Source organism: Octopus sinensis, linkage group LG4, assembly GCF_006345805.1.
Source record: "Octopus sinensis linkage group LG4, ASM634580v1, whole genome shotgun sequence".
Taxonomy (NCBI): Eukaryota; Metazoa; Mollusca; class Cephalopoda; order Octopoda; family Octopodidae; genus Octopus; species Octopus sinensis.
This window is the reverse complement of record NC_043000.1, coordinates 74,227,258-74,253,323: the sequence shown is the minus strand read 5'-3', so window position 1 is coordinate 74,253,323 and position 26,066 is coordinate 74,227,258. Positions and strand designations below refer to the sequence as shown.

Sequence of the window (26,066 nt, the reverse complement as noted above, 5' to 3'; positions counted from 1 at the left end):
GTGGGCTTTCCGGGCATATACTGTTGAAAACGTACTCAGCCTTTATAGCCCACCATACATACCCTCATCAATTGATAAACATCTCCCAGGTTTATAAACAGCTTTATATGTGTTTTGAACACAGTCAATAATGGGTCTTATTTTAAATAAGGGATCAAAGCCTGGTTCTCCACGTACTGGTGTACTGCTCATGTCTCTTACATGCAAATATTGGGTCAATTTTAAAAATCGTGTCCTCGTCATTATACTCGATACATACTCGTCTCCAAAGGGCTCATCACTACTCCAGTAATTTGTTATTCTGGGTAACTTTCTAATACCCATAATAATATTAATGGCAAAATAGGCCTTCATTTCATTTAAGGTTGTGGGAAATCACAAACTATCTTTTCTTTCACTTTGTTTACATTTAGCGTAACGGTTTGTTTCCGCTGTAATGAGTTCAAATAGACTCATTGGAAATAGTAAAAAAAAAAAAAGTCTATCACTTTACTCTCCTGGGAAAGACTGTGGCTTGGTCCAGTTTCTTCAGAAAAATCACTAGAAGAAACAGTTTTTTAATTTTCACTCCATTCAGGAGCCAATACATTTTCTTCATCGCTGTTGGAGCTCTCGGAATCACTGCTCTCACTTTTGGAAAATGAAACATCGGATTCATTTTCAAATACCATGTGCTTTTTTTTTTCAGTCATAGAGTGAGATTTATCAAGGTCTTCAGTAGAAAATCCTTCGAATTCTGACTTGCTGCTTGACAGAACGAAATTTGTATCCATTTTTTGTCAGAATTACAAATTTTAAAAATACAACAGGAACAAATTTGGAAAAAAATCTCCAAAAATTCACGGAATCAAAATTACACCTTGATCGTTGATCAAAACTGTAGATGAACTGTTTACGAAGTATAATCACGTGTTTTCATGAATGCACTAACGAGATTTGCTCTGATATTCTCATTTAAATATGAATAGGTGATTACGGGTGGCTTTGGGTAGCTTAGTCACATGAACCAAAATTTTTTTCGGGCGGCTTTGGGCGGTTTGGTAACGAAAGGATTAAAAGAATTTTTTTTATCATGCTTTTCACAGTTACAAAATCTGCAAAAATAAAATCCCTTCATTCCAAATCTACTAGTATTTATACTGTAAACCATCAATAGTATTTTTGAACTATACTATATGTCTTTATCCAGCTTTTGACATACTCATGCACACACAAAAAATCTACAAGTTTTGACCATTAGTTATTTTAGGTAAGTATAATCTTTAAAATCATCTTATTTCTTCAGACAGACTACAGCTAGCAGAACTTCTCAAAGTTCTCTGGACAACTGTATGGTTTCTTCCCATTTTCCCTCGATTTGTCTCTACTATGAACTGCTAAAAAAATAAGCAAGCCTCTCTCAAGTCATACCTCATTGTATTCAAAAAGAAAGCACACTGGTTAATGTAATATGAAACAAGAAAAGTTGGTCGTGCCTGTAACAGCTACTACATCAGAGCTGACCTAGGGATAAATAACAATAAATCACTTGGGAACATGAGAGCAACACTAAGTTCAGGGATGCTCATATCTATTACATTATGTTGACTAACTCAGAGGTTTGACCATGCCATTTCCATCTGAATCTTTCTCAGCTATAAGGGCCTTCCTTTGCCAGCAGCTCCCACATTTTCATTCAACAAGTATTAATCCTTTGAATAATACATCAATGCAACTTCTCACCAGCAAAAACATATTGTTCAGATGCTTTCTCACTTTTACTCCAGCTTTTATGGGCATCAAGTTTCAGCCCTTTGTTATCTAGTTACTACCCTCTCATTACAACCTGCCTACACTTAACACCAGCTAGGAATCAAAAACAATCTGCTATAAACCATCTGAATGCTTTGTTGCCTTATTGTTAATCACCTTTGTACATCTAAAATCCTAGTTACTTTACAAATCTTCTGGAGTTCCATTTGCACTTCTTTTGTGTTTACTGGTGATACTAAATTCACACTTACTCTCTTCTATAAACAAGGCCCATTTCCCAATTAAATAGCACTTTAGTTATTGTCATGTTCGTATTCTGATAACACCACTGTATCAGAAGAAATGATTCACCCAAAATATATTCCTGCATAACAAATATTCAGCCCATCAAAGAAAGCCCAAAGTCACTCTCAACAGTCATGTTACATTTTAGAGATTCTTCCAAATTAAACTGACTGAACATGTATTTTCAAAGGAGCTTATAAAGGAGAAACTGAGGGGCCCCTAAAGCTCAGGTCAGTGAATGGAAAAGTGTTTGTGTGTGCGTGTTTTGCATGAAAAGGAATTATATATTGCTAAGGAATGAAATTTCTATAAATGCTAGATAACTAAAGTAGAAACTTAGTAAAATTAAAGTATCAGTACAAATAGCACTTGCTGCCAACCTAATTAGTAAGACTAGCACTGATATCAGCTCAACGTAGCCACCTTTAATGACAAATATAAATAATTTATGATTGTAACATTAAATGTGCATGTGTCAGTTGCTTAATGGATAAGAGCATTATTACTTTTAATTGATTTAGCAGATAATATTCAATAGTCAATCAGGTTCTATTACCTAGGGATGACTGACAGTCAAACCAATAGAAATGAAGTGTAGATGCATACATAAAGAGATTTTTCATCTTTAAACATGAAGATAAACAGTTTAAAAAATAATAATACTGTTGTCAAAAACTTATTTGGACATTTAGACATTTGATCTTTAGGCCTTTTAATCTTACTTTACTTCAATTAAGTCTGCAATGAGAACCAGGCCATAAGCAAACACAATTTTCAATGGACCATTCTATTGAAGAAATCACTCTAAACTTTCATACAAGCAGTAGCACACCATTATCTTGTGAAAAAAAACATTCAATACTAACCTTTAGCACTGATTCACGCACTTCAGCAGAACTATTGTCCCATGCTAAGTCTTCAATTAAAGTTGTAATGTAAGTTCTAGTTACTTCTTTTGGTATCATTTGCCAATAAGCAGATAAGATTTGACAAACTCCCAAAATAGTACGACTTCGAATTGATGGACAGGGATCCATTAATAAAATCTATATGAAAGACACAATTAGCAGAAATGAGAGAAAACATTAAGTATTAAAAGACAGTTTAAAACTTAAAAACATGCTTATTTTACTATCAAAATTTAGATTAAAATAAAGGAGGAAAATGGCAGCAAGGAGAAAGGTGAACTTCATTCCACTAAAAATTTCATATTGCATCAAAAATATATATTCTTGAGCAAACAAAATTATCTTAAAATTTATAACTAAAAGTTATACAGAGATATTAAAACTGAAACATTTCAAACCAAAGAATCTTCTACAAGATAGTCAACCAATGAAGGAAGTTATTTGTGGGAAATATGTATCTGTCATTTTTTCCTTATTGCTATATTTTCAAAGTTTGAATGGGTTTGTGTTAAGCAGACCCTTATTTCTTCTTTGTTACAATAAATTCTCTTACATTTCTATTTTTGATGTTAACTGATAGTTGATAATCCCAGTTGCCTCTGTGTGTATCTCTCTCTCTCTTTCCTTTGCTTTTCCCTCTCTGACTGGGTAGCCATGTAGCAGGACACCTGTTTCTGCTGGCATTCTTGTCACTCACTCTCTCCTCTTGCTTTTCCCTCTGACTAGGTAACCAAGTATCTCCTTTACATCAGCACACCTGCTTCAATTCTCTTTCTTGTACCTCTCTCTCTCTCCCTCACACACTTTCTCTCTCTCAGTGAGTAGCCATGTACCTGTTTCAGCCTATTTCTCTGTCACCTTTCATCATCTAACACCAGGTCACTTGCCTCCTCTGTTGTAGTAAGATACCTGTGTCTGCCTCTTTGTCACACTCTAACCTTTCATCATCTGACACAAGTCTCCTCCTCAAACGTTTCTGCGCTTCTCAAAATTCCTTGTCCCAGCCAGTACTGGTGCCATATAAAAAGCATCCAGTCCACACTGCAAAGTGGTTGGCATTTGAAAGGGCATTCATGCCAAAACTAACCTGTGCTAGTGCCACATACAAAGCACTGAGTCCACTCTGCAGAGTGATTGGTGTTAGGAAGGGCAGCTGTAAAACCTTGCCAAAACAGACAGTAGCTTGAGATAGACTTCTACCTGGCCAGCTCCTGTCAACCATCCTACCCGTGCATGCATAGAAGGCAGACATTAAAAAATGATGATGATAATGATTATATATATGGAAGAGAAAATTGCAACAAAACCGATAATACTTTTTTAGCAACTGTAGGGTATTCTTCCTGAATAACAATCCAAAGTGAATCAATAGTTGACTTAGTGTGCACTTTATTGAATGCATAGAAACACAAATTTTGTCTATGTCAGCTTATACTTTAGTTTATTAGTTATAATTTATTTACATATGTAGAATATATTTGGTAACCCGTGCTAGCGCGGAAAACGGACGTTAAACGATGATGATGATGATTTATTTACATATTCACATTTCAAGGCCTATTATCATTGCTGATGTCATTTTTATTGTTGTTGCTTTGATTGTAGTTAACGAGCAGTTTACTTTAATATTACATTTAAAATTTGTCTGAAAGTTAATATTTAAATAAGAGGCAAAGACTAAAAAAGACTGTACAGACAGATATGGCTGTGTAGTAAAAAGCTTGCGTCCCAACCACATGGTTCCAGGTTCAGTCTCACTGCATGGCACCTTGGGCAAGTGTCTTCTACTATAGCCTTGGGCCGACCTTCTGAGTGGAATTGTTAGATGGAACTAAAAGAAGCCAGTCATATGTATAATATATATATGTGAGTGCCTTAGTGTCTGTGTTTGTCTTCCACCACCGTTTGACAAAAAATGTATTAGGATTAATTCATTTGACTAAAGATTCTTCAAGGTAGTGTCCTAGCATGGCAGTAGTCTAATGACTGAAATCAGTAACAGATAAAAGAGATGCATCTATTGCCACCCAACCACTCTCTTTTGCCACAGCATCCAAATAAAATTTTTCATTGCCCCCAGGAGTCAATACCAACCACTTTGAAAAGCACTGCATTAGATTAATGACATTATGAATTACGGTAGTAAGTTCACTTAAGAAGACTGCATAATCTGCAGATATTAAATTATAATTTTATAAATTTATTCATAAATTTAGTACCTCATATGGACAATAAACACATATTTGCTAATCTAATGCATAAACATTTTATTCTTGACAAAACTCACATCAAAAGCATTGAACTGATTTTGAAGTAGATCGTTGTTTTCTTGTATTCCACCAGCAGGATTCTGGATGGGAAATGCATCAATAAAGAGAAACAATGAATTGAGACGGACCACAGAATTAGCTGCCTGAAAAAACAGAAAAAAAGGAAAATTAGTTGCTGGTTTTTCTCAAAAACAAAAATGCAAACATAATAGCTTTACAGAAGTTTACCTTTAAAGACCTCCATAAAAGTGGCGCATAGAGACGGTGTAACATTTCAGCAACTCCTTTCTGTTTTTTCTGCCTGTGTATGTAGGCTATAATCTAAAACATTACATAAACAAAACATTATTTATAAAGAAATGATTTTATTGTCACATTTTTTATACATATCATTTTAAGTAGTTAGATAGTAATGATGGAATGTTATAGTTCTTTCTAGGCTTCTACTCTACATAAAGCAAATCATGAAACAGTAAATGAACACTTAAGAAATATCTCAGCAAAGAAATTATATGTAACAGCACAAAATATTTTCTTTAATACTATATACTACAGTCCAATTTAATTAAACAAAAACAATCGAGAATAAATATTTTAGTAATGTTTGACTATACTTAAATGCTAGTTACAATCCTGTCATAATAATCTTGTTGAGACAACTTTTTATACGGCTAGTGATTAAAACAATATCTTTGAGCAAAAGAGAGTCCTTCATATGGCTGAAATCAAGTCACAATTCAATGTAGATACTAAAATAACATCAAACACTTTAGAGAAATCAACAATTCAAGCATACAAGAGATGGTGCGATATACATATTCATTGCAAATGAATATGTATATTAAAATAAAAGATGGAAGTAAATCTTACTTTTCTCAAATCTTTCACTAATTGAATACCAGATGCATGAATTGCATTGTACATAATATCTTGAATGCTTCCAGTTTCAATTTTCTATAATGAATGGTAAAAGATTTTACAGACAAAAGCAATTTGAATTTTATACAACAAAAATTAAATTTATACTTTGATTCTTCAAAATAGCTAAAATTAACTCAAACATATTGCTAAATATGAACTAACCAATTTAGCTTCTTCATTACTCATTTGCCAAGCACGGAAATAAATTGGTCCATATTTTGGAATAAAATTTCTGTTAAAATATAAAGTTACAAAATATATGAGAACAAGCAATATAAACATTAAAATGGTTATTTCTCATTCATTATATCCATTTTCCCGTAGCCAGATGGATCTAACAAGCCCAAACAAAATCTTTCATTACTTAATCCATTATTTTATTACTCCAACTACATTCATACGAAAAAATTTATAAACATTAGAACAAAATAATGGTATCTCACTAGTTATTCATTTGCCTTTTATGAAGGCCAAAATATGCATCAGCAGCTGTTACCTTGACTGCTGCAGTTAAACCGTTAGACTAAATTTTTGCTGGAAGCTATGCAGGCATCTTTACTGTCGAAGATCAAAATGTTCCATCTCCATCACCTCTGATACTGGACTCTATAACTACTATGAAATTTACACCTTAAGAATAAACGTAACTATGCCTCTCCTGGTCTCAATGGTGTTACATACCTACTTCTCAAACACGGTGGGTACTTTCTTCTAAACCAACTTTCACTAAAGGCGGTGCTCCAGCATGGCCGCAGTCAAATGACTGAAAAGAGTAAAAGAGTAAAGAGTATTGTGTAACTCCAGAGAAGTGGAAAACTGCCAGTGTTATCCCTCTGTTCAAAAAAGGTGACCGCACATCGTCTGTCAACTATCGCCCCATTAGTCTTACTAGCTGCATCGCGAAACTGATGGAATCCTGTGTCAGAGAAACCCTCTGGAACTTCTGGAAGTCTCACAGCTTCATCCAGCCATCACAATTTGGATTTATTACTAACTCTAGCTGCTGTAATCAACTCATCAAGTTTCTTGAGGACCCAAATCATTGATTGCAGATCCTGGGTGGATGTTGTTTACCTGGACTTTGCTAAGGCTTTTAATACTGTGCTACACAAAAGACTTATGGTGAAACTCTCTGCGATGAGTGTAAGAGACGATCTCTATAACTAGTTGCAGTCCTTTATCGGCCGAAAAGAGGTTGTCACAGTTCTAGGACAGCACTCTTCACCCTATGAGATGACATCTAGTGTACCACAGGGATCTGTTCTTGGCCCCCTTTTATTTGTTGCACATGTTAATGACATAGATGCCAACTTAAAGAATGCCACAGTGCTGAAATATGCAGATGACATCAAGCTGTACCTCGAAATAAAGAGGTCAGATCCTGTACACTATAGATCTCTATTGCCATCAGACCTGGACACAATGCAGCAGTAGATCATGGACAGGCAACTCAGCTGGCTGTGGACAATGGGAGGAAAAACCCAGCATCTACTTACTCCCTCCACAACACTAATCTCAAAAAGTCTTCTTGTGAACGTGACCTGGGCGTTATTGTTGACAGCTGTTTGCGTTGGACAAAACACATCGCTAAAATTGCCAAGAAGGCTGAGGGTGTCTTGGCATCACTCACCAAGTCCTTTGTGAGCCACTCTCCGGCTATCTGTCTGCAGCTTTATATAGCTATGGTACGACCTCACCTGGAATTTGCATCACCAGTCTGGAACCCCTATCTTGCCCGGGATATTAATCGTCTGGAAGCCGTTCAGCGATGTGCAATCAAGAGAATACCCTCCATCAGGCATTTGCCATATTCTGAATGCCTTACTTCCCTGGGCATGGATACATTGAAACTCCGACGTCTGGTAGCTGACTTGGCAGACACCCATAAAATTATTAACCATCTTACGAACAATAACTCTGAGCACCTTTTCAAACTCCATCTGTCTAACACCTGTGGACATGTTTACAAATTCAGAAAACAGCACAGCTCCCATGACTTTCGGAAACATTTTTTCACGCAAAGAGTTGCTGAAGCATGGAACAAACTGCCAGTATCAGTTGTTAGTTGTCGGAGCACTGCATCCTTCAAAACTTCCATGCTTCCTGAGATTCGCCAACACTACACCTAATTTCCTCCCCTCCATACACACGCAAGTATGTATGTGACTCGTACAGTTTGCTTTCCAGACATTTGTACATTACTGCATATACTTTATATGCACTTTTGACAAGTTGTGGTGCACCTGAGCACTGTATACAATAATTTCATTATTATTATATTATATATGTAAGAATTAACACTTCCTTCTCCAAGCCTAGATTTGAAGCTGAATCCAAGAATTCTCGGTCGTCCAAACCACGACGATCAACAGGCGTGAAAAAAGGTTTTCTTTGTCCTGTCAAAAATTGATTGATCATCTCCCTTTGACCTGCAACCTCATCATGTCAGGCGAAGTTCAACTGGACAGGCGCTGATCTATTTAGGTACAAACTCTGCAGCAGTATGTTTGTCTTTCTAGCTACCACAAATATTATAAAACCGTGGTGAAACAAGAGAGGCAGGCAGACAAAACGGGGCAGACAGATGAGATAGTCCACCTACAGAAGGTCTTGGCAGAGACCGAGAGAAATGTTCGAAGTGCTACGATCGACTACTGTTTCAAATGATCAACACACACAAACATATTCATTCCTAATATGGCTTCCACGAATGTACTCTGTACTTCTAGCAACTCGTAGCAGTTGCCTACATTTTGTATGTAGTGTACCTATAACGAATCAAGCACTGTAAATAAATTCTTTTCAATTATGGATCGGTTTACGTATTTGTTTACATACCCATTCCATTTGCATCTATAACCACTACATATATAAACAGGATAAACAGAGGCAGGTACTTTCATCAAATCTTTTTTATTATTTTAACACAGCCACTAACAGCGTTCAACTGACTTCTTTCATCCTAATGTTGAACTAGAATAACTGAGAGGAAAATTTCATACCACACAAAACAGGAATTCACAACACAAATACAATTATTTTCATCATTCTTCACTTTCATTATAATAAGTAGCCATAAAATACAAGCTGACCAGCCGCGGTGAAAGAGAAAGTTATTTTAATGGAAAGAAGAATGGATTTGCTTTGAAATATGGAATTTTGATAAAACTGTGTATTAAGCATACACTCACAATTCAACTTTTGGTCAATGTTTTGAGCAACTAAACAGTGACAACAGTATATTATTCTAAAAACAAATAAAAATAAGGAAAGATTGAAAAAATAATATCTAAAATATATATTCAGACCGTCATGCACAACTAAGAACAGTCAATTGCTTGACTCTTTGTGATTAGAAATTGTCCTCAATGGATGATCAGTTATATTCCATGCAGCAATAACAATGTGAACTGATTTGAAGGTAATCACCAAGTCTTTTTGCAGCATTCATAGACTGGCAAGCATAGTTAACATCATTTTTTTTAAACAATTGTTGATGGTGCAAAAAAATGTATTCTAGCTTTAAATTCTATTTTGGGTGCGCAAAATTATCCATGAGAAATCAGGACTTGTATACATCAAACTAATTCCACCTTACTTGTTGCAACAGATGTCAATACATATAACAGAAGACAAAAATAGATGGTAATAGCTCTGGTTATCAACCACTGGATGATGGAAAGCGCAGCATAAATCAAAAACAGACGAAAATATTGCCAATAAGAATGTAACAGCCTATTATTTTTGATTGGTAATCATTATTATGAAATGTTAGAGTCAGCTGGTGTGACAATTAAGTTTTAGCTGAAGTCGTGGGTCACCAAGTTGTAAGTGATGAAGTGTAATTTTTGTAGCTTGTTATGGTGCAACATTGGGGTTGCCAGTTTGTAACGGTTGGTTCTTAGGAAGGCTGCAATGCTCTTGTTTGAGGGTCACCAATTGTAACGGTAGAAATTGATTTGGTAAACAATATTATGATATGTTATGGTCAGCAGATGCAACGATAAAAAGTTTGTTGTTATAATTGCATGTTGTAAGATGTGAAAGATGAACAATGCATAAAGTTTTAAGGAAAGTTTTATGTTATGGTAACTCCAAAAGCATGCAAAGTAAAGTTTGTGTTTGTGTCCTCTTCATTGTTTAGTAGTAAATACAGAGAGAGAGATAGAATGATGTTGTAAGAGAACAGAATTAGAGCTAGGGAGAAGTGTAGGGTGTTGTCTCACAGTTGCTTTCTCCCTCTGACCAAGGTTGGTCAGCCAGACCTCGTTGAGTCATCACTGGCTGGTGACTAACTCCGTTGAGTCGTCACGACTGTGACAAACTGATCTTTGCTTGGGTATGCTTGCTTTTATAACTATCTAGAAGGATAGATATATCATTGAAAACAATAGATTTAGTTGGTGATCTTGTTATCTCCATTCTAGCTTTTGGATAAGTAGAAGAGGTTAGAAAGGGTCAAGTGGTGAAGACATTATTTCAGCCTAGCTAAAGGCATCTGGAAAAATGTAAAACTGCTGTCAGAGAAAAACCATTGTTCTATTGTGGAAAAACTTCTGTTGTAGTGTTAATTTAAATTTGGCTATGGTGGATTGAATCCACTTCATGCATGCAAGATTCACTACAAGAATATTCCAAAATGCTTAATTAGTTGGTTACTTACATGCCACATGAGAAGTTAACTGAGTCTAAACAACCATCACCATAACTGAATTAGCAAGCCATTGTAAACTGCATGCAAGAATATTCTTATCCATTTTCCCAAAACGGCTGGTTATCAAAACACCAAGCCTAACATCACAATTCATAACTTCATTAACAGGCTACCACAAAAATATGATCTACCACACATTTTCAATTAATATATAAAAAATATCCTTACAACAGAATTGATACATAAGAAGCAATTCACTAACAGATCAACAACCACAAAATTGGGAGATCTGTAAAAATGTAATGGATTCCTTGCAAATATCATGAGTTGCATTTCAAAGACTTTTTTTTATTTAAAACCCCTGAAGGTAATATCTATGTACATGTAGATCATTTACTCTGAAAAACGGTGCCTGTATATATGAAAAATTGGCTCTCCTTATCCCTCACCTGGATAACCTGGATATCAACAACAGGCTTCTAGTTAGTCTTGTTTCAAAGTCTTCCTCTCTTGCTCATTTCTCTAATTTCCAACTTGGTACTAACAATTCAATTATCAATTAAACTGCATAAAGGAATCTCACATTTCACCTTTCTTAAGTTATCCTCACTGATTTCAATGTTCACAATTCCTATTTTGCATTCCTTCTACATCCATGCTCCTAGCACTTCAGATTAATTCTTTTACCATTCTGGACTCTCTACAACTATTACTATGAGCACCCACACTCCAAACAAACTACACTAACTCTGCATCTTTCAAATGTGACTGCATGCCTAATCAAAGCTACCTATCACAATCACAAACAGTGCAATATCCATTCTCATCTCACAAACCCTATGGCAAATAAATTCACTAACTGGTCAGAACTCTATCAGTTTTGTGCCAACTATTCTTTGCAGCAAATTATTCTTCACTTTGACGCTACCCATAAAATCTTCATAGGTATTTCCTTCACGTTCCTGAGGTAACCAACATCTACAACTCTAAGTATCCCAAGTGGTTCACACATACAGAACAGGCACACCTTTATGAATTATAAGTCTTTTACCCAACATCGTAATTCCAGCAAATAGTAATATAAGCCCTCTTCATGCAAACTCTTTCACCGCCCAAAAAGCTTCAAGTCTCTTGCTAAGAGGATCTGTACCAACTTCGCAGAATCTTCCTGCTCACCACTCGTCAAATAAAATAGCTTTATAAGCAACAATCCCAGAAAGAAATCTTCCACATTTGCTACTTATCTTACTTCTAACACTCAACAATATTCCTCTTCAGTCCCACTATCATATACACATATACACTAAGTCTAAAATAACCACTGATTATTTCAACCATGGTGACTACTGCTTCTGACAACGTCCATTTCATTATTGTCAAACATCAACACACCCACAGTACCTATCCTTTTAAAATCCCTTTTTTTTTCCTCCACATGGATTTATCTGAATCTTTGGAAACTCACTATAGTGTAGTTCATCCCCATACAGAACATCTCTAACTCAGTCAAAATATAGACCTATAACTCTCACTTCCAACATCACTTTACATCAGCAAAGCATTCTATTATGTCTCACACAAGAATCTCTAGCTAAGCTGCCTGCTTACAGGTTTCATCTGTCTTTCATTATTGGGATTAGAAGCTTCTTATCAGTTAATATTGATGGAGCTTTCTTGATCAACTCTGTTCTAAGTTATGTCCCCTTCACTCATCTTCTACTTGCTGTCATTTCCAACAACGCTCACTTTATATTAATAATACTACTCTTCACGTCTCATTAACCTTCTGCATTAAAACCTTATGAACAGGTGATCTAGAGATCTTGCATCAAACCTACACTACCTCCATGAAAGCATGACAATCTTATCTCTATCATTAGCACAAGACACAATCACAGTGCATATCAAGGAACATCATTGTACCTCACTATCTCTCATCTTGGACAATACCCAATTAAAAAAGTTATAACAAGTGCTGACCCTCACATTTGGGACACTGCAGTTGCCACACACCCAAACATCTTAGTTTACATCCTAAAGAAAGCATTTGACTAATAGGCAAAGACTCACTCACTAAGATACTTCATTCAACCTCTCACCAATGAATGCATTGTTTTCTCTACTCAATTTACTAAGAAGGTCTCTGTTGGAACTACATATTTGCATACCACTTCCATCCATATCCACTTGACACCTACCTCTGCTTCTTTTGTCATCTATATGGCCACACTTCCCCCTTCATATCTGTTAATGTAATCATCACAACAAATATGAACAATTAACGTCGCCCATTATCTCCCTTGATACAGAGACAATCAGTAAATCTCCTGCCCCGGGAGATACCTTGTATAAGCAGCAGTCTAATAAAGTATCTCGTATTGTTAACACGTTTATCTAGTCTCTCTCACTTTCTTAATCTTTCATACTAAGTACACACTATTTCCTTTCATACTCAATACAGTATACATTATATATATATATATATATATATATGTATAACAACAACATGGTGTCAGAATACTAAAAGAACCCATCATACAGAAACCAAAAAGAAAAAAGAAGTTGAAATCATACTTCAAAGACGAAATGGAAAATTTACCGCATCCAAAAGACCTAGACTTTAATCAGGAAAATCTAGCTGCAGCATGGAAAAAAGAATTCAATCTCTTTTTGATAGCAACAGAAAGTGACATAAAGCCAGACAAAGTAAAAACTTCAATGTTTTTAACTTGCATCGGTTCCAAAGGCCGAGACATCCATTCCACTCTGGATTTCGATTCACCCGATGAAGAAATGAACCTTCAAACAGTAATCGAAAAATTCGATACATATTGTGAACCCAGGTAAAACATAACTTTCCTGAGACAAATTCTTCACATGTGGACAAGCAGAACATCAAAAATTCGATGAGTATGTGGTAGAGTTGCGCCAAAAGGCACAACAGTGCAAATTCGGCAACCTCACGGACAGTCTCACCAGAGATATTCTGATATGTGGAATCAGAGACATGATACTAAGAGAAAGATTATTGAGAGAACCAAATTTAGACTTACAAAAAACAATTCAAGCAGGTCAGAGTGCAGAGCAAACGCGACACCAATCAAGGATGCTGAATGCCACATCCGAAACAAGAGATAACGAAATCTCGACAGAAAAGGCACCAAAACTCAAATAACTCGCCATATGCAATCCAGACATCAAAACGAGCAAGGCGGATGTGATAGAAAGCCCGCGAAGTTTCAAGCGTCAAGTCAACACTACGTCACTAACTGTCACTATTGTGGTTACAATCACCAAAGAAATAAGTGCCCAGCATTTCACAAGATATGTGAAAAATGCAAGAAAAAAAGGACACTATACAAAAATGTGCAAATCAAGAAAATTTGTACATAAAGTAGAGACACATACCGACGATGAATCAGATGATGATACACATGCACTCAAAATGATCACTTCAAATAATTCCCGTGTACACAAAATCGAAAAATTCAAGACTCGCAAAGACAGCTCAAGATCTGAACCTAATTCAGAGAATTTTAAAAATAAATTCGTTGAACGCAAACGACATAATAGAAAAATATGAAGACTGTTTCGGAGAAATCGGCACTTTGCCAAAAACACATCATATCACAGTGGATCCACAAATAACTCCTGTAATTCATCCACCAAGATCGGTTCCTTTTTCTATAAAAGAAAAACTCAAAAAAGAATTAAAAAGAATGACAGAATTAGGAATCATAAAACCTGTTAGTGAACCTACAGACTGGGTAAATTCCCTAGTCATCATTGAAAAAGCCAACAGAAAACTCCGACTCTGTTTAGACCCCAAGAATCTAAACAAAGCCATAAAAAGGCAACATTTCAAACTCCCTACAGCGGAGGACATTTTTGCACAAATGCATAAACCTAAATATTTCTCGAAACTCAATGCATCTAATGGATACTGGCAAATTCCAGTTGACGAAGAAAGCTCCCACCTGTTAACGTTCAACACACCTTTTGGAAGATATTGCTTCACACAACTACCCTATGGAATTCACAGCGCCAGTGAAGTTTTCCAAAAAAGAAATCGCAAAAATAATAGAGGGCATAGAAGGAGCAAGAAATTCACAGGATGACATTATAATCTGGTCCAGCACTTTAGAAGAACACACAAATAGACTACAACAAGTTTTTGAACGAATCCGAAAGCACGGATTAAAGTTAAATAAATCAAAGTGTATCTTCTATGAATCACAAATTACGTACCTTGGGCATCTATTAACCAGCGAAGGGATAAAACAAGATCCAACCAAAGTGCAAGCAATCATTCACATGCCACTGCCAACAAGTAAAAAAGAATTACAAAGATTCCTAGGTATGACAAATTACCTATGTAAATTTTTATCAAATTTCTCCGAAGTTACAGCACTATTATGCCAGCTTCTACAGAGTGACACGTTATGGTCATTCGACAAACCCCAAATCGAAGCAATAAAAAAGCTAAAAGAAATGATTACCAGAAAACCAGTGCTACAATTTTATGATCTAGATCTACCAATAAAAATAACTACAGATGCTAGTAAGCATGGGCTCGGAGCGATACTTGAGCAGAAACACAACGAAAGATGGCTACCTGTTTCGTTTGCATCTCGTGCAACAACTCAAGCAGAACAAAACTACTGTCCGATAGAGAGCGAAGCTCTCAGTATAGTTTTCGCATGCAAGAAATTTCATCAGTTTATATATGGAACTCATTTCAGAATCGAAAATGACCATAAACTGTAGAAGCAAATATTCAAAAAATCGATCACTAAATGCCCCCCCAGAATCCAAAGATTTCTACTAGCATTACAAAAATACGATTTTGACCTAAACCACATACCTGGTAAAGAATCAGTTGTTGCAGATACCCTATCACGTGCATACCTTGAACAAAATACTCCAGAAGTATCAGACGAAGATATGAAATCGCACATACATGCAGTAATAAAAAATTACCCCATAACCGACACTAAATTAAACGAGTACAAAGAAGCCACTGCAGACGACCCGTCACTACAGACACTCATCACATATACAAGAACAGAATGGCCCCCAAAAGACAAAATACCAATAAACATCAAACCATTCGTCTCTGTTCGTGATGAAATATCGATCGTCAATGGTCTCATCCTAAAAGGTCCAAGAATCGTTGTACCTAAGTCATTATGTAGAGAAGCTCTACAGGAAATACATACCGGACACATGGGTATCGAAAAATGCACAGAGCGAGCCAAGGAATGTATATACTGGCCCGGCATTAACGCTCAAATCAAAGACATGATTAACACATGCTCATACTGCATCGATTACAAAAACCAACAACCAGTCGAACCACTAATAAATCATGAAGTACCTACTACACCATGGACCAAAGTGGGTACAGACATATTTCACCTGTCTGGAAATTCGTATGTCACAATCACTGACTATACAAGATTTTTTGATCTACACAAAATAAATGATTGCCTTTCAAAAACTGTAATCAAAAAAATAAAAGAAACTTTTGCTAAATTCGGAATTCCACAAACAGTTGTAAGTGACAACGGTCCAGAATTCAATTTGGCTGAATTCAAAAAATTTGCAAAAAATTTGCATTTTCATCACACGAAAACAAGCCCGCATTATCAAGCGAATGGCATGGTTGAGAGAAATATACAGACAATAAAAAAGACGCTAAAAAAGGCATTCAAAAGTGGCGAAGAACCTCAATTAGCGCTCCTAGCATTACACACGACTAAATTACAAAATGGTGCACCATCCCCTGCAAATCAAATAATGAATAGAACATTGCGAACAAATCTCCCAAACATACTACACGACAAAATTGGTATCAGGCCAATCGAAAAGAAGAAATCAAACATTACAACAGAACTCCCAGAGTTAAAACCACACGACACGGTTAGAATTAAGTTTAACAACAATTGGTTTAGAAGGGGCAAAATAATTAAAAAACTAGAGCAACCTCGTTCATACTTAGTAGTAACAGAGGAAGGTAATACAGTCAAACAAAATAGACAACACATTCTTAAAACAAAAGAATTAGATTATGAAAATATACTTCCAAAGTCAACAAACATGCATGAAAAAACAAAAACAGCACAACCACAGAATTCAACACTGCAAAATAATAAAACCACAACAAGTGGATGACGAATAATTATTCCCTGTAGATACAGATAAAAAAAAAAGAAAAAAAGGGAGATGTTAATATAATCATCACAACAAATATGAACAATTAACGTCGCCCATTATCTCCCTTGATACAGAGACAATCAGTAAATCTCCTACCCCGGGAGATACCTTGTATAAGCAGCAGTCTAATAAAGTATCTCGTATTGTTAACACGTTTATCCAGTCTCTCTCACTTTCTTAATCTTTCATACTAAGTACTCACTATTTCCTTTCATACTCAATACAGTATACATTATAAATATATATATATATATATATATATGTATAACAACAACAATACCTAATCCTTTCTCTCCTTCCCCTTCAAATTGACCAACTTTCTGGAATCCCTTTTCTACCTATATTTATGGAGCAGACGAGCTTAAAGATGCTCAAACTCAATATCAATTATATTAATGTTATCAGTTTTGGGGAGCTTGTGAGGATCAAAAGTATAATCTCTTCCTCCTTTAAACTGGAAAAAAAAAAACCCAATAACTATTTTATCTAAAAGCAGTAACTATTAGCCTAAAAAGTCACATTATGTTTTGCTAGAGAGTTCTGCTCTTATAACAAGAATGGTTTACAAAAACGTTCAGAACACTGATCAGCAAATACCCAACTGAAAATTCTGACCTGTATTGATAGGGGTCATCCCATAAATAATGCAGTCTTTTTATACTATTTTTATATTTCAAAATTAAGTTAAAGTTCTTTTTTAATCTAAAATATACTCTCCTTCATTTTCTACAATGCTCTTTCATCCATCTGGTAGACTTACAAGACCCTTCTTCTAAAATTCATTTGTCTATGATGAAAAATGCTCCTCCAGTACCGTTCTGACCTCATCTACAGAATTTATATTTTTTACGTCCAAATGATTTTGAAGACTGTGGAATAAATGATAATGAGATGTGAGACATTGTCTGATGAATATGGTGGGTGGAGCATCATTTCCCATTCAAAATGCAACAGCCTTAGGAATGTCATCCTCGCTGTATATGGCCGAGCATTATCCTGATGGAATAAAACCTTTCATCTTGAAATCAAAGATGGTTGTTTTCCTTCTAGTGCTGACTTAAACTGCTCAAGCTGCTTGCAGTAGATCTCCTTTGTTATACGTTTGGTTTGGGTTTAAAAGTTCAAAGTGCACTAAACCTTTCATATCCCACCAAACAGATGTTACGTAGGTGAAAACCTCCTTTAGTTTGGGGAGCCAGTGTTTCTCCTTTCTCTGCCCACAGTCTTCTGTGCTTGACATTTTTATAGAGAACCCATCTCTCATCACCAGTCCCTATTCAATCCAAAAAGGGTTCATTCATGAGACATGAAAACAAAGAAGAGCACACATTCACTCTCTGCACGTGATTGAACTCTGAAAGTTTGCAAGGAACCCACTGATCAATTTTCTTACTTTTCCAATGGCACGCAGGTGTCAATGAATGGTTGAATAACCAAATCGAAGCTTCTCTGCTAGTTCTTCAATGGTTATGATGGGATTTTGTTCTATCAGGGTTTGCAGGACATCCTTGAGGAGCTCTAGAGATCTTCCAGAATGAGGCTCGTCTTCCAGGCTGTAGTTTCCAGCTCAGAATTTCTGGAACCACTGTTGACACTGGCTTATGCTTATTGTCTGATCCCCATATACTGCATTAATATTCCTTGTGCTTTCCATTGCCTTTATTGAATTCATAAAGCAATATATACATTCCTTTGTCACTTCCATTATAGCTTTGAAAAAAATTACTGTTAAAATCAAACTGCACTCTTCAAAACTTACACTAAGAATAAGGACAAGGTAAAATTACAACTTGCTTTTATAGTAAGATGATGCAGGTTGTTTATCCTGGCCCACTCCAACTTTTATTTCATGCAATTAAAAAAACCACACTATTTATGTGATGATCCAATATCTGTGACTGAACCCTGTTCATATTTGAAATTCCCCAAAGTACCTACATAAGAAATGAGGTAAACATAAAATATTTCCACAATAAAGCAAAACCTCACAGAATAGGCTCAATAATAAAGCAACTTTCATTGAATTCTCTTTCCATATCAGTTGTAAAAGCCATAATTTTTTATACCCACACTCATTACCATATGCTAAAGGATTCTGGTAACCAAGTAACTATTGAGAGAGAGACAGAGAAAGAGAGAGATCTTTTCTAGTCATACCAAACTGAGAGATAAGAATAAGTGGGTGAGGTAAATGATCAATTTGAATTTTTATACAGGGTGAGGCAGAGAGGATGGACGTTTTTGAAATGACTATTACTCAGCTCCAGTGGGAAGGACATATGTTTTGCAGGTACCGTTCAGTCTGTGGTTTCTTAGGATTTTGTTTCTGTTCAGGTGAAGCCATGGCCCTGTGCATGAAAGAGTATCATGTCTTTGCCTACAACAGTTATGTGAAGAATAAATCTGTCATAGCCTATTCAACATGTGTGGTTTCAGCAGGATGGGGCGATGGCCCTCAAAGCCAGAGCATCAATCGATGTTCTTTGCCTTGTAGTGATCCTATACAACGGCGCGCGCTCGCGCACCGTCCGTTTGTATTTCGCGCGTGCGGGGTTGGTGCTTTCACCACCGGAAGAAGAACCCTTTTGCCTACGTAGCAGTTAGCCGAGGCAAGGGGATCGTAAGACGTTGACCACCAGCGTCCAGCAAGCAGCGACTTGAGACAGCAGCGACTTGAGACAGCAGCGACCGAAGGCGATGGTCACGTATATTTTTTCTCCGTCCGAACTTGATTCTAGCAGCATCTTACCAAAAGGCCTTTAACCAAATTGTTGCAGACCACATCTTCTCCCTGTTCCGGACGCCATCTTTGACCAGTGTCGTTTTGCATTTGAACACTTTCTTATTTTACAGCGATAAGGTTCAGCACTGACACATTTATACCAAAGGGATACCAGATAACCACTTATTGTTACTGTTACCACATTAGAGAATAAAGTAGTATATATATCTTTTACGTCTGCGTCTTGTTGTTTCTGACTGGTAGAGAATCTGGATTTTAAAGCAACGGATAGTGAAAGAACTTAGTGTGAATATCTTCTCTTGTACTTTCGGGGTACAAGAAAGCAATCACTATCTGTTGCTTTAAAATCCAGATTCTCTACCAGTCAGAAACAACAAGACGCAGACGTAAAAGATATATATACTACTTTATTCTCTAATGTGGTAACAGTAACAATAAGTGGTTATCTGGTATCCCTTTGGTATAAATGTGTCAGTGCTGAACCTTATCGCTGTAAAATAAGAAAGTGTTCAAATGCAAAACGACACTGGTCAAAGATGGCGTCCGGAACAGGGAGATGTGGTCTGCAACAATTTGGTTAAAGGCCTTTTGGTAAGGTGCTGCTAGAATCAAGTTCGGACGGAGAAAAAATATACGTGACCGTCGCCGCTGTCTCAAGTCGCTGCTTGCTGGACGCTGGTGGTCAACGTCTTACGATCCCCTTGCCTCGGCTAACTGCTACGTAGGCAAAAGGGTTCTTCTTCCGGTGGTGAAAGCACCAACCCCGCACGCACGAAATACAAATGGACGGTGCGCGAGCGCGCCGTTGTATAGGATCACTACAGCCTTTTCTTCAGTGACCGCCTCATTCCCAGGTTTACTGACATTCCTTGGCCCCCTCGGTCCCCTGATTTGTCCATGTGAGATTATTTCTTGTGGGGAAATCTCAAGGCATGCATGTATGCACATAAACTCCATACATTGGATGATTTGAAAAAAGTTATTTAAATGGAAGTCACCCAAATCAGCAGAGCAATGCTGGCGAAAGTGGAGGCCAACTTCCAAGAATGCCTTCAGAAATGCATCAATAAAGACGGACACCACATGATGGATGCTGTTTTCCACACTTAATTTTGACAAATGCTAATTCAATACGAACACATTGATGACGATAAAATTGGTTTGCAGTTAAAATTAATGATTTTGTGAATTTTTCAAAAATATCTGTCCTCTCTGCCCTACCCTGTAGATTAGTAGTTGAGAGAAAGTAGAAAAAGTTCCAAGAAATAACTTTCTCAAAGAGAAAGGATTGGAGAAATGTTAAGTAGAGGGTTAATGAGATGCAGTGCTAATACCCTCTCCCCTTCATCAAGTATATAAAAAAGACGAATACACAGATAAACAGTGGATGTCTTTCTCTTTCCTTTTTACATGCAGCCTAATGACTCCAAAAAGCAATATCTAACACAATTTTCTATTAACTATGCAAAAATGCAATATCTTTCATCTTATATTAATAATGCTCCTTTGAGGTTGGTGAATTAACAAAAACAATAGAGTTATGGCTGAAGTGCCTTGTAGTACTTAGTTACTCTGAATTCAAACCTAACCTTAGTCAACTTTGCTTTTCATCCTTCCAGGGTTGAAAAAATACAATACCAGTTAAATACTAGGAACAATTTAATCAACTATCAACTCTCCCTCCAAATTTGTGACCTTCTACCAATGTTAGAAGTAAATATTACCCTCTGCAATAAAAAGCAATAGTGTTCAAAATTAAACTTTGAAGTCAACAGTTATTTCATATTTTTCTTCTTTAAATTTTCAGAAGTAATAAAAAGAAAAATAGTTACTTCGGAACTGTAACCAAACTTTTCTTTATGACTTCATGACAGGTTTTCATAAAATCAAGATTCAATGGCAATATAGAGCCTAGTACACGTACACCCTGGAAAAGATAAAATATAACCTATATAACATGCTATACATACATCCTAATAGCACAAGAATAATGCATGGATATAAAACTGAATTTTTTAAATTCTTTTAATACCAATCTAAACAATCTTCTCCCCTGGTACCAACCTCCTAAAATTGGCCATATTAAAACATTCATTGTTAACAACACATTCAAACTAATCCTGGCTGTAATTTCCAACTCTTAAAATAGTATGAATTTTGTACTCCCCAAAGTTTTTGGCTAGTTTTCTTAAATACTTTTTATTTCTATTTCTATGACTTAACTTCTTTTGAAATGGAAACCAGCTTCACATTCAATAGTAGCAATTAAATTTTTCAAAAAACCTTTGAGGAAAGAAGAAACAGCTTGAAATGGAAAATGCAATAAAGGACATCACTGTTTCAGCTTCTGATAGTGAAAGTACTAATAAAAGTGATTTAAGTATAAACTTTTAAAATATTTTTTGAAATTTTTCAAAAGAAAATTGACTAAGTTACAAACTATCTGATGACTCAAACTCCATTGACTATTTTATTTTAACACAAGTTAGATAACTTCAAAGATTAATCACTACACAGAATATAAACAAAGAAAAAGGACAAACTATGTATTCCTACATACCTCAACAAAATTTGGATTATTTTTAGCCACAATTATAATTAGCAAGCTATCCAGAATTACCAATTATTGAGTACTGAACCCCATGGTTTTAGCATTATGACCCAAATGAAAGTGTGTTGCACTATCACATATAAAAAGCTAACTAAAGGTCTGTAGATATGGAAGAAAATTATAAACCATAATTTAAAATAAATTTCTGCACTGTATAAAAGGCACTGAAGTTCTATTACTGGCCAGAGAGAAAAATATCTCCAGACAGAGCATATAAAGACTGGATATGTTCCTAGAAATACATACCAAATAAGCCCAGATAATAAGCTGTAAAGGCAGATATTGGATATTGCTGTAGTTTTAACTTTTAAATAGAGGGAAAAAGATAGTGGTGCAAGTAAGTATGACCTCAAGTACAATGTGATCTGGAAATTATCAATTCCACACTACAACCAAATATATTCTGACATGTATTTTGACGTGAAACTCATTTAAGATATATTTGTTGTGCAAGATTTTTTATTGGCTAAACTGGCAAAATGACCATTCTGAAATATAACAATATCATTTAAGATAAATATCTTCAAGAATCTTACAGATGATGTTCTACTTTCTGAGTTCCAATTGAAAATTATTGAAAAATATCAAATAATTTCTCATTTTGAGTTTCTGAAAGAATCTAATTAAAAGATAATTATTCAGAAACACTCAAAGACAGTAACTATGATTCAAGTGTTGTTCTAAAATTAAAAATAATAATTCTCATTTTTACTTTTCTTTTTCCTTATCTGAGCTGTGTGTACACACATGTACATGGTTAAGTATTCTTCAAATCCAGCTCACTGGCCTACATATCAATACAATCTTAAGATTAAATGAAAGCATTAGCAGTTAATTATTTGCATAAATATTTAGCCCCTTTCATTGTTGAAAGAAGCTAAATAAATCAAGTTAATAAATGATTTAATAAGTAATATTAAGTTCTTAAGGGAAGGAAAATAAAGGTTCCATGATTTCTCAAACAGTATAAACATTGTAAATAATGAATTAAAAAAAGGTATGTTGTAGACATGAAAATTCATGTACTCACCTCTTCTTTTTTCATAAATGATGGACTAACCAAACTTTCACAAATTAAATTCTTTAGATCTTGAGAAGAAGGATCATCAAACTTAATTAAAGGAAAAGCACTGCGTAGCTGCCAAAGTCTCTTCATTGTTTTCAACTAAAATAGAAAGAAATATAAAATCCATAAATCCACATCAGAAGAAACATTAAAAATTAATAATAATTCGAGTGCAAGATTAAACTTCATGGTTATTCCAATAATGATGTTAAACATTTGTCAAAAAATAGAACTGATATTTTTTACAAGTCACACTGCCTCAATAAAAAAATAGTTCCAAACATGGCACCCTTCAACAAAAGAATGATTGGTATATAAACTACTTTCCACAGTTAAGGGTAATAAAATTTTGAATGGATATATCTGATTTCCACTGTAGGAGTGGTTAAAAATTTTTCTGAAGAATTAAAAGACATACGAGTGGAATATTCGAGTTTGGAAAACATATGAAGAGAATTTAAGAATGTCATTTTAAGACGAGTGTAGTAGTTTGTGGTCTGTACCTAAAATAGTTGAATTATCTATCTTGCAGAAAGTTTTATAGAGTAATTTCCCTTTAATAAGTTTCTTAAAACATCTACATCATGAGTAATTTAAGTAATTCTTAAATATTCAAGAAGTTGTAAGTTTCTAGAATGTCTAGCGTTCCATTAATAAAAATAGCTTGTTAGCCCTGCACTTTGCTCCTTAGAGTCTAATTGAGACTCTGAGCCATTCATGTCATTGCTATGCCTGTCTATTTCTCTCTGTCACATGACTGAAAACCACCACGTAGCTGTTATTTCTACATTTCTGAACTTTCTTGTATAGGTTACTTCATTCAACTAAATTTTACATTTTGATTGCTTCATCAACAACCAATGAATAAAATATATTTTTATGCAATAAATATATAGTTCTTAAATTTATTCTTCTTTGTAAGAATTCCAATAATATACATGCAGCCATTTCAATACTTGATACTGAACACACATTCTCATTACATAAACTGGTGACCAACTGACTTGGATCCTGAATTCTACCCTGGAGAATATTTGTTCACCACATAAATTGGCAACCAACCAACGAGAATAATTTAGTTATATTCTAATATATTCCATGTCACAATTTTCTTCAACTGAATTATCTTCAACTCAAATGACGATATCTGCTATGAATCATCCAGTAATATCAATTTTTACAAGAGATATCGCTGTCTGGTTTGCCCAGTTTAGAAGCATTTTCCTTGGCAAACAAACACAATTCAGACCAACAGCAGCTCTACATTTTACTTAACTCTATACCATTAACTGGAGAATTGTGAGATATTATTACAGCTCCACTGGCAGAGGCAATGTATTCATCAATCAAAAATGAAATTTTACGACGAACTTCACTCTCTTCCAAAAAGAAGTTTCAAAAACTTGAGGAGACAGAACACCATCGCAAATGCTCAGAAAAATGCGCCAGCTCACAGAAGACAACCCTGCTGAAAGTAAGTTGCTTAAACAACTCTTTTTCTCCATATTACCACAGTATGTTCAAGGTATGCTCACCCATTTGACTGACGTTAGCACAGTCAACCAACTTACTGTGTCAGTAGATAAAATTTTGGAGTATACAAAATCTACTCCAGAACAGAACAATTCTCCTTTGTCAGTTGCAACAGTTTCTTCTGAATTCAAAGATTTTCGTGAATCACCGCAGAGGACTATAGATAAGCTAGTCACAGAAATTCATCTCTTGCGTATCAATGGAAGTTCTTCACCTCATCGCTATCGTCATTCTGATTCCCGTTCTCCCAGCAGATCAAAACCTTTTTGCTGGTATCATTATAAGATTGGTTCTGCAGCTAAGAAATGTATTTCACCTTGTACATTTAAAACTCAGGCAAACTAAAAAGCCGAACTCCGAGTGTGACTGTAGTTCCTGGCACATTTTCTTCTAGTCACACATTTTTCATACATTTTGAGTCTAAAAAGGAATTTCTAGTCAATTCTGGAGTGTCCTGCAGTATATGGCCATCTAAATTTGTCAAAGAAAATCTTTTCACTTCTGATATATCTCTTCAAGCTGTCAACAGCTCTCCTATTAAAACTTTCGGTGAGATTTCACTCACACTGGACCTGAATCTCAGACAAAGTTTCCAGTGGGTTTTTATCATTGTTGACGTTCCTCACCCAATTTTAGAAGCAGATTTTCTCCATCATTTTTCACTATTAGTGGATGTCAAAAGAAAGAGACTTATCAATAACAATACACAGTTATACGCTTTAGGAAGACTTTTCAATTCCACTTCTGTCAGCCAACTATTTTTTTATTGCAAATCAGCCAGATAAATATCAAGCCTTGCCAATGTTAATGCTTCAGTACATACAACTACTCACCAATGGATCTCCCGTTTTCTTGCATCCTAGATGTTTACCACCTGAAAAACACAAAGCTGCTAAAGCAGAGTTCAGCCACATGCTCCAGCTTGGAATAATTCGTCCTTCAAAGAGTAACAGGTCTTCACCACTTTATTTAGTGAAAAAGAAATCTAGTGATTTTAGACCTACTGATGACTATAGATGATACAACACTATTACCATTCCAGATGAATATACAATACCTCATATTCAAGATTTTGCATCTTCTCTGCATGGTTGCACTATTTTCTCA

The 26,066-nt window shown here is 35.5% G+C and overlaps 1 protein-coding gene across 4 annotated transcripts in view; it reads right to left on the bottom strand.

Moving 5' to 3' along the window:
• The window catches only part of LOC115210632 (condensin-2 complex subunit G2), a 201,634-nt gene that overhangs the window by 116,658 nt on the left and 58,910 nt on the right, over positions 1-26,066 (bottom strand). For 3 of the 4 annotated variants that reach the window (XM_029779278.2, XM_036502153.1, XM_029779277.2), the window contains exons 5-11: positions 23,391-23,525; positions 21,582-21,676; positions 6,299-6,368; positions 6,086-6,169; positions 5,444-5,536; positions 5,233-5,358; positions 2,904-3,083 (exon numbers count right to left, since the gene is read on the bottom strand). In XM_029779278.2, the coding sequence (XP_029635138.1) occupies positions 2,904-3,083; positions 5,233-5,358; positions 5,444-5,536; positions 6,086-6,169; positions 6,299-6,368; positions 21,582-21,676; positions 23,391-23,525 (783 nt within the window). The remainder of the gene's footprint in view (positions 1-2,903; positions 3,084-5,232; positions 5,359-5,443; positions 5,537-6,085; positions 6,170-6,298; positions 6,369-21,581; positions 21,677-23,390; positions 23,526-26,066) is intronic. The other variant, XM_036502154.1, reaches the window with a different exon arrangement.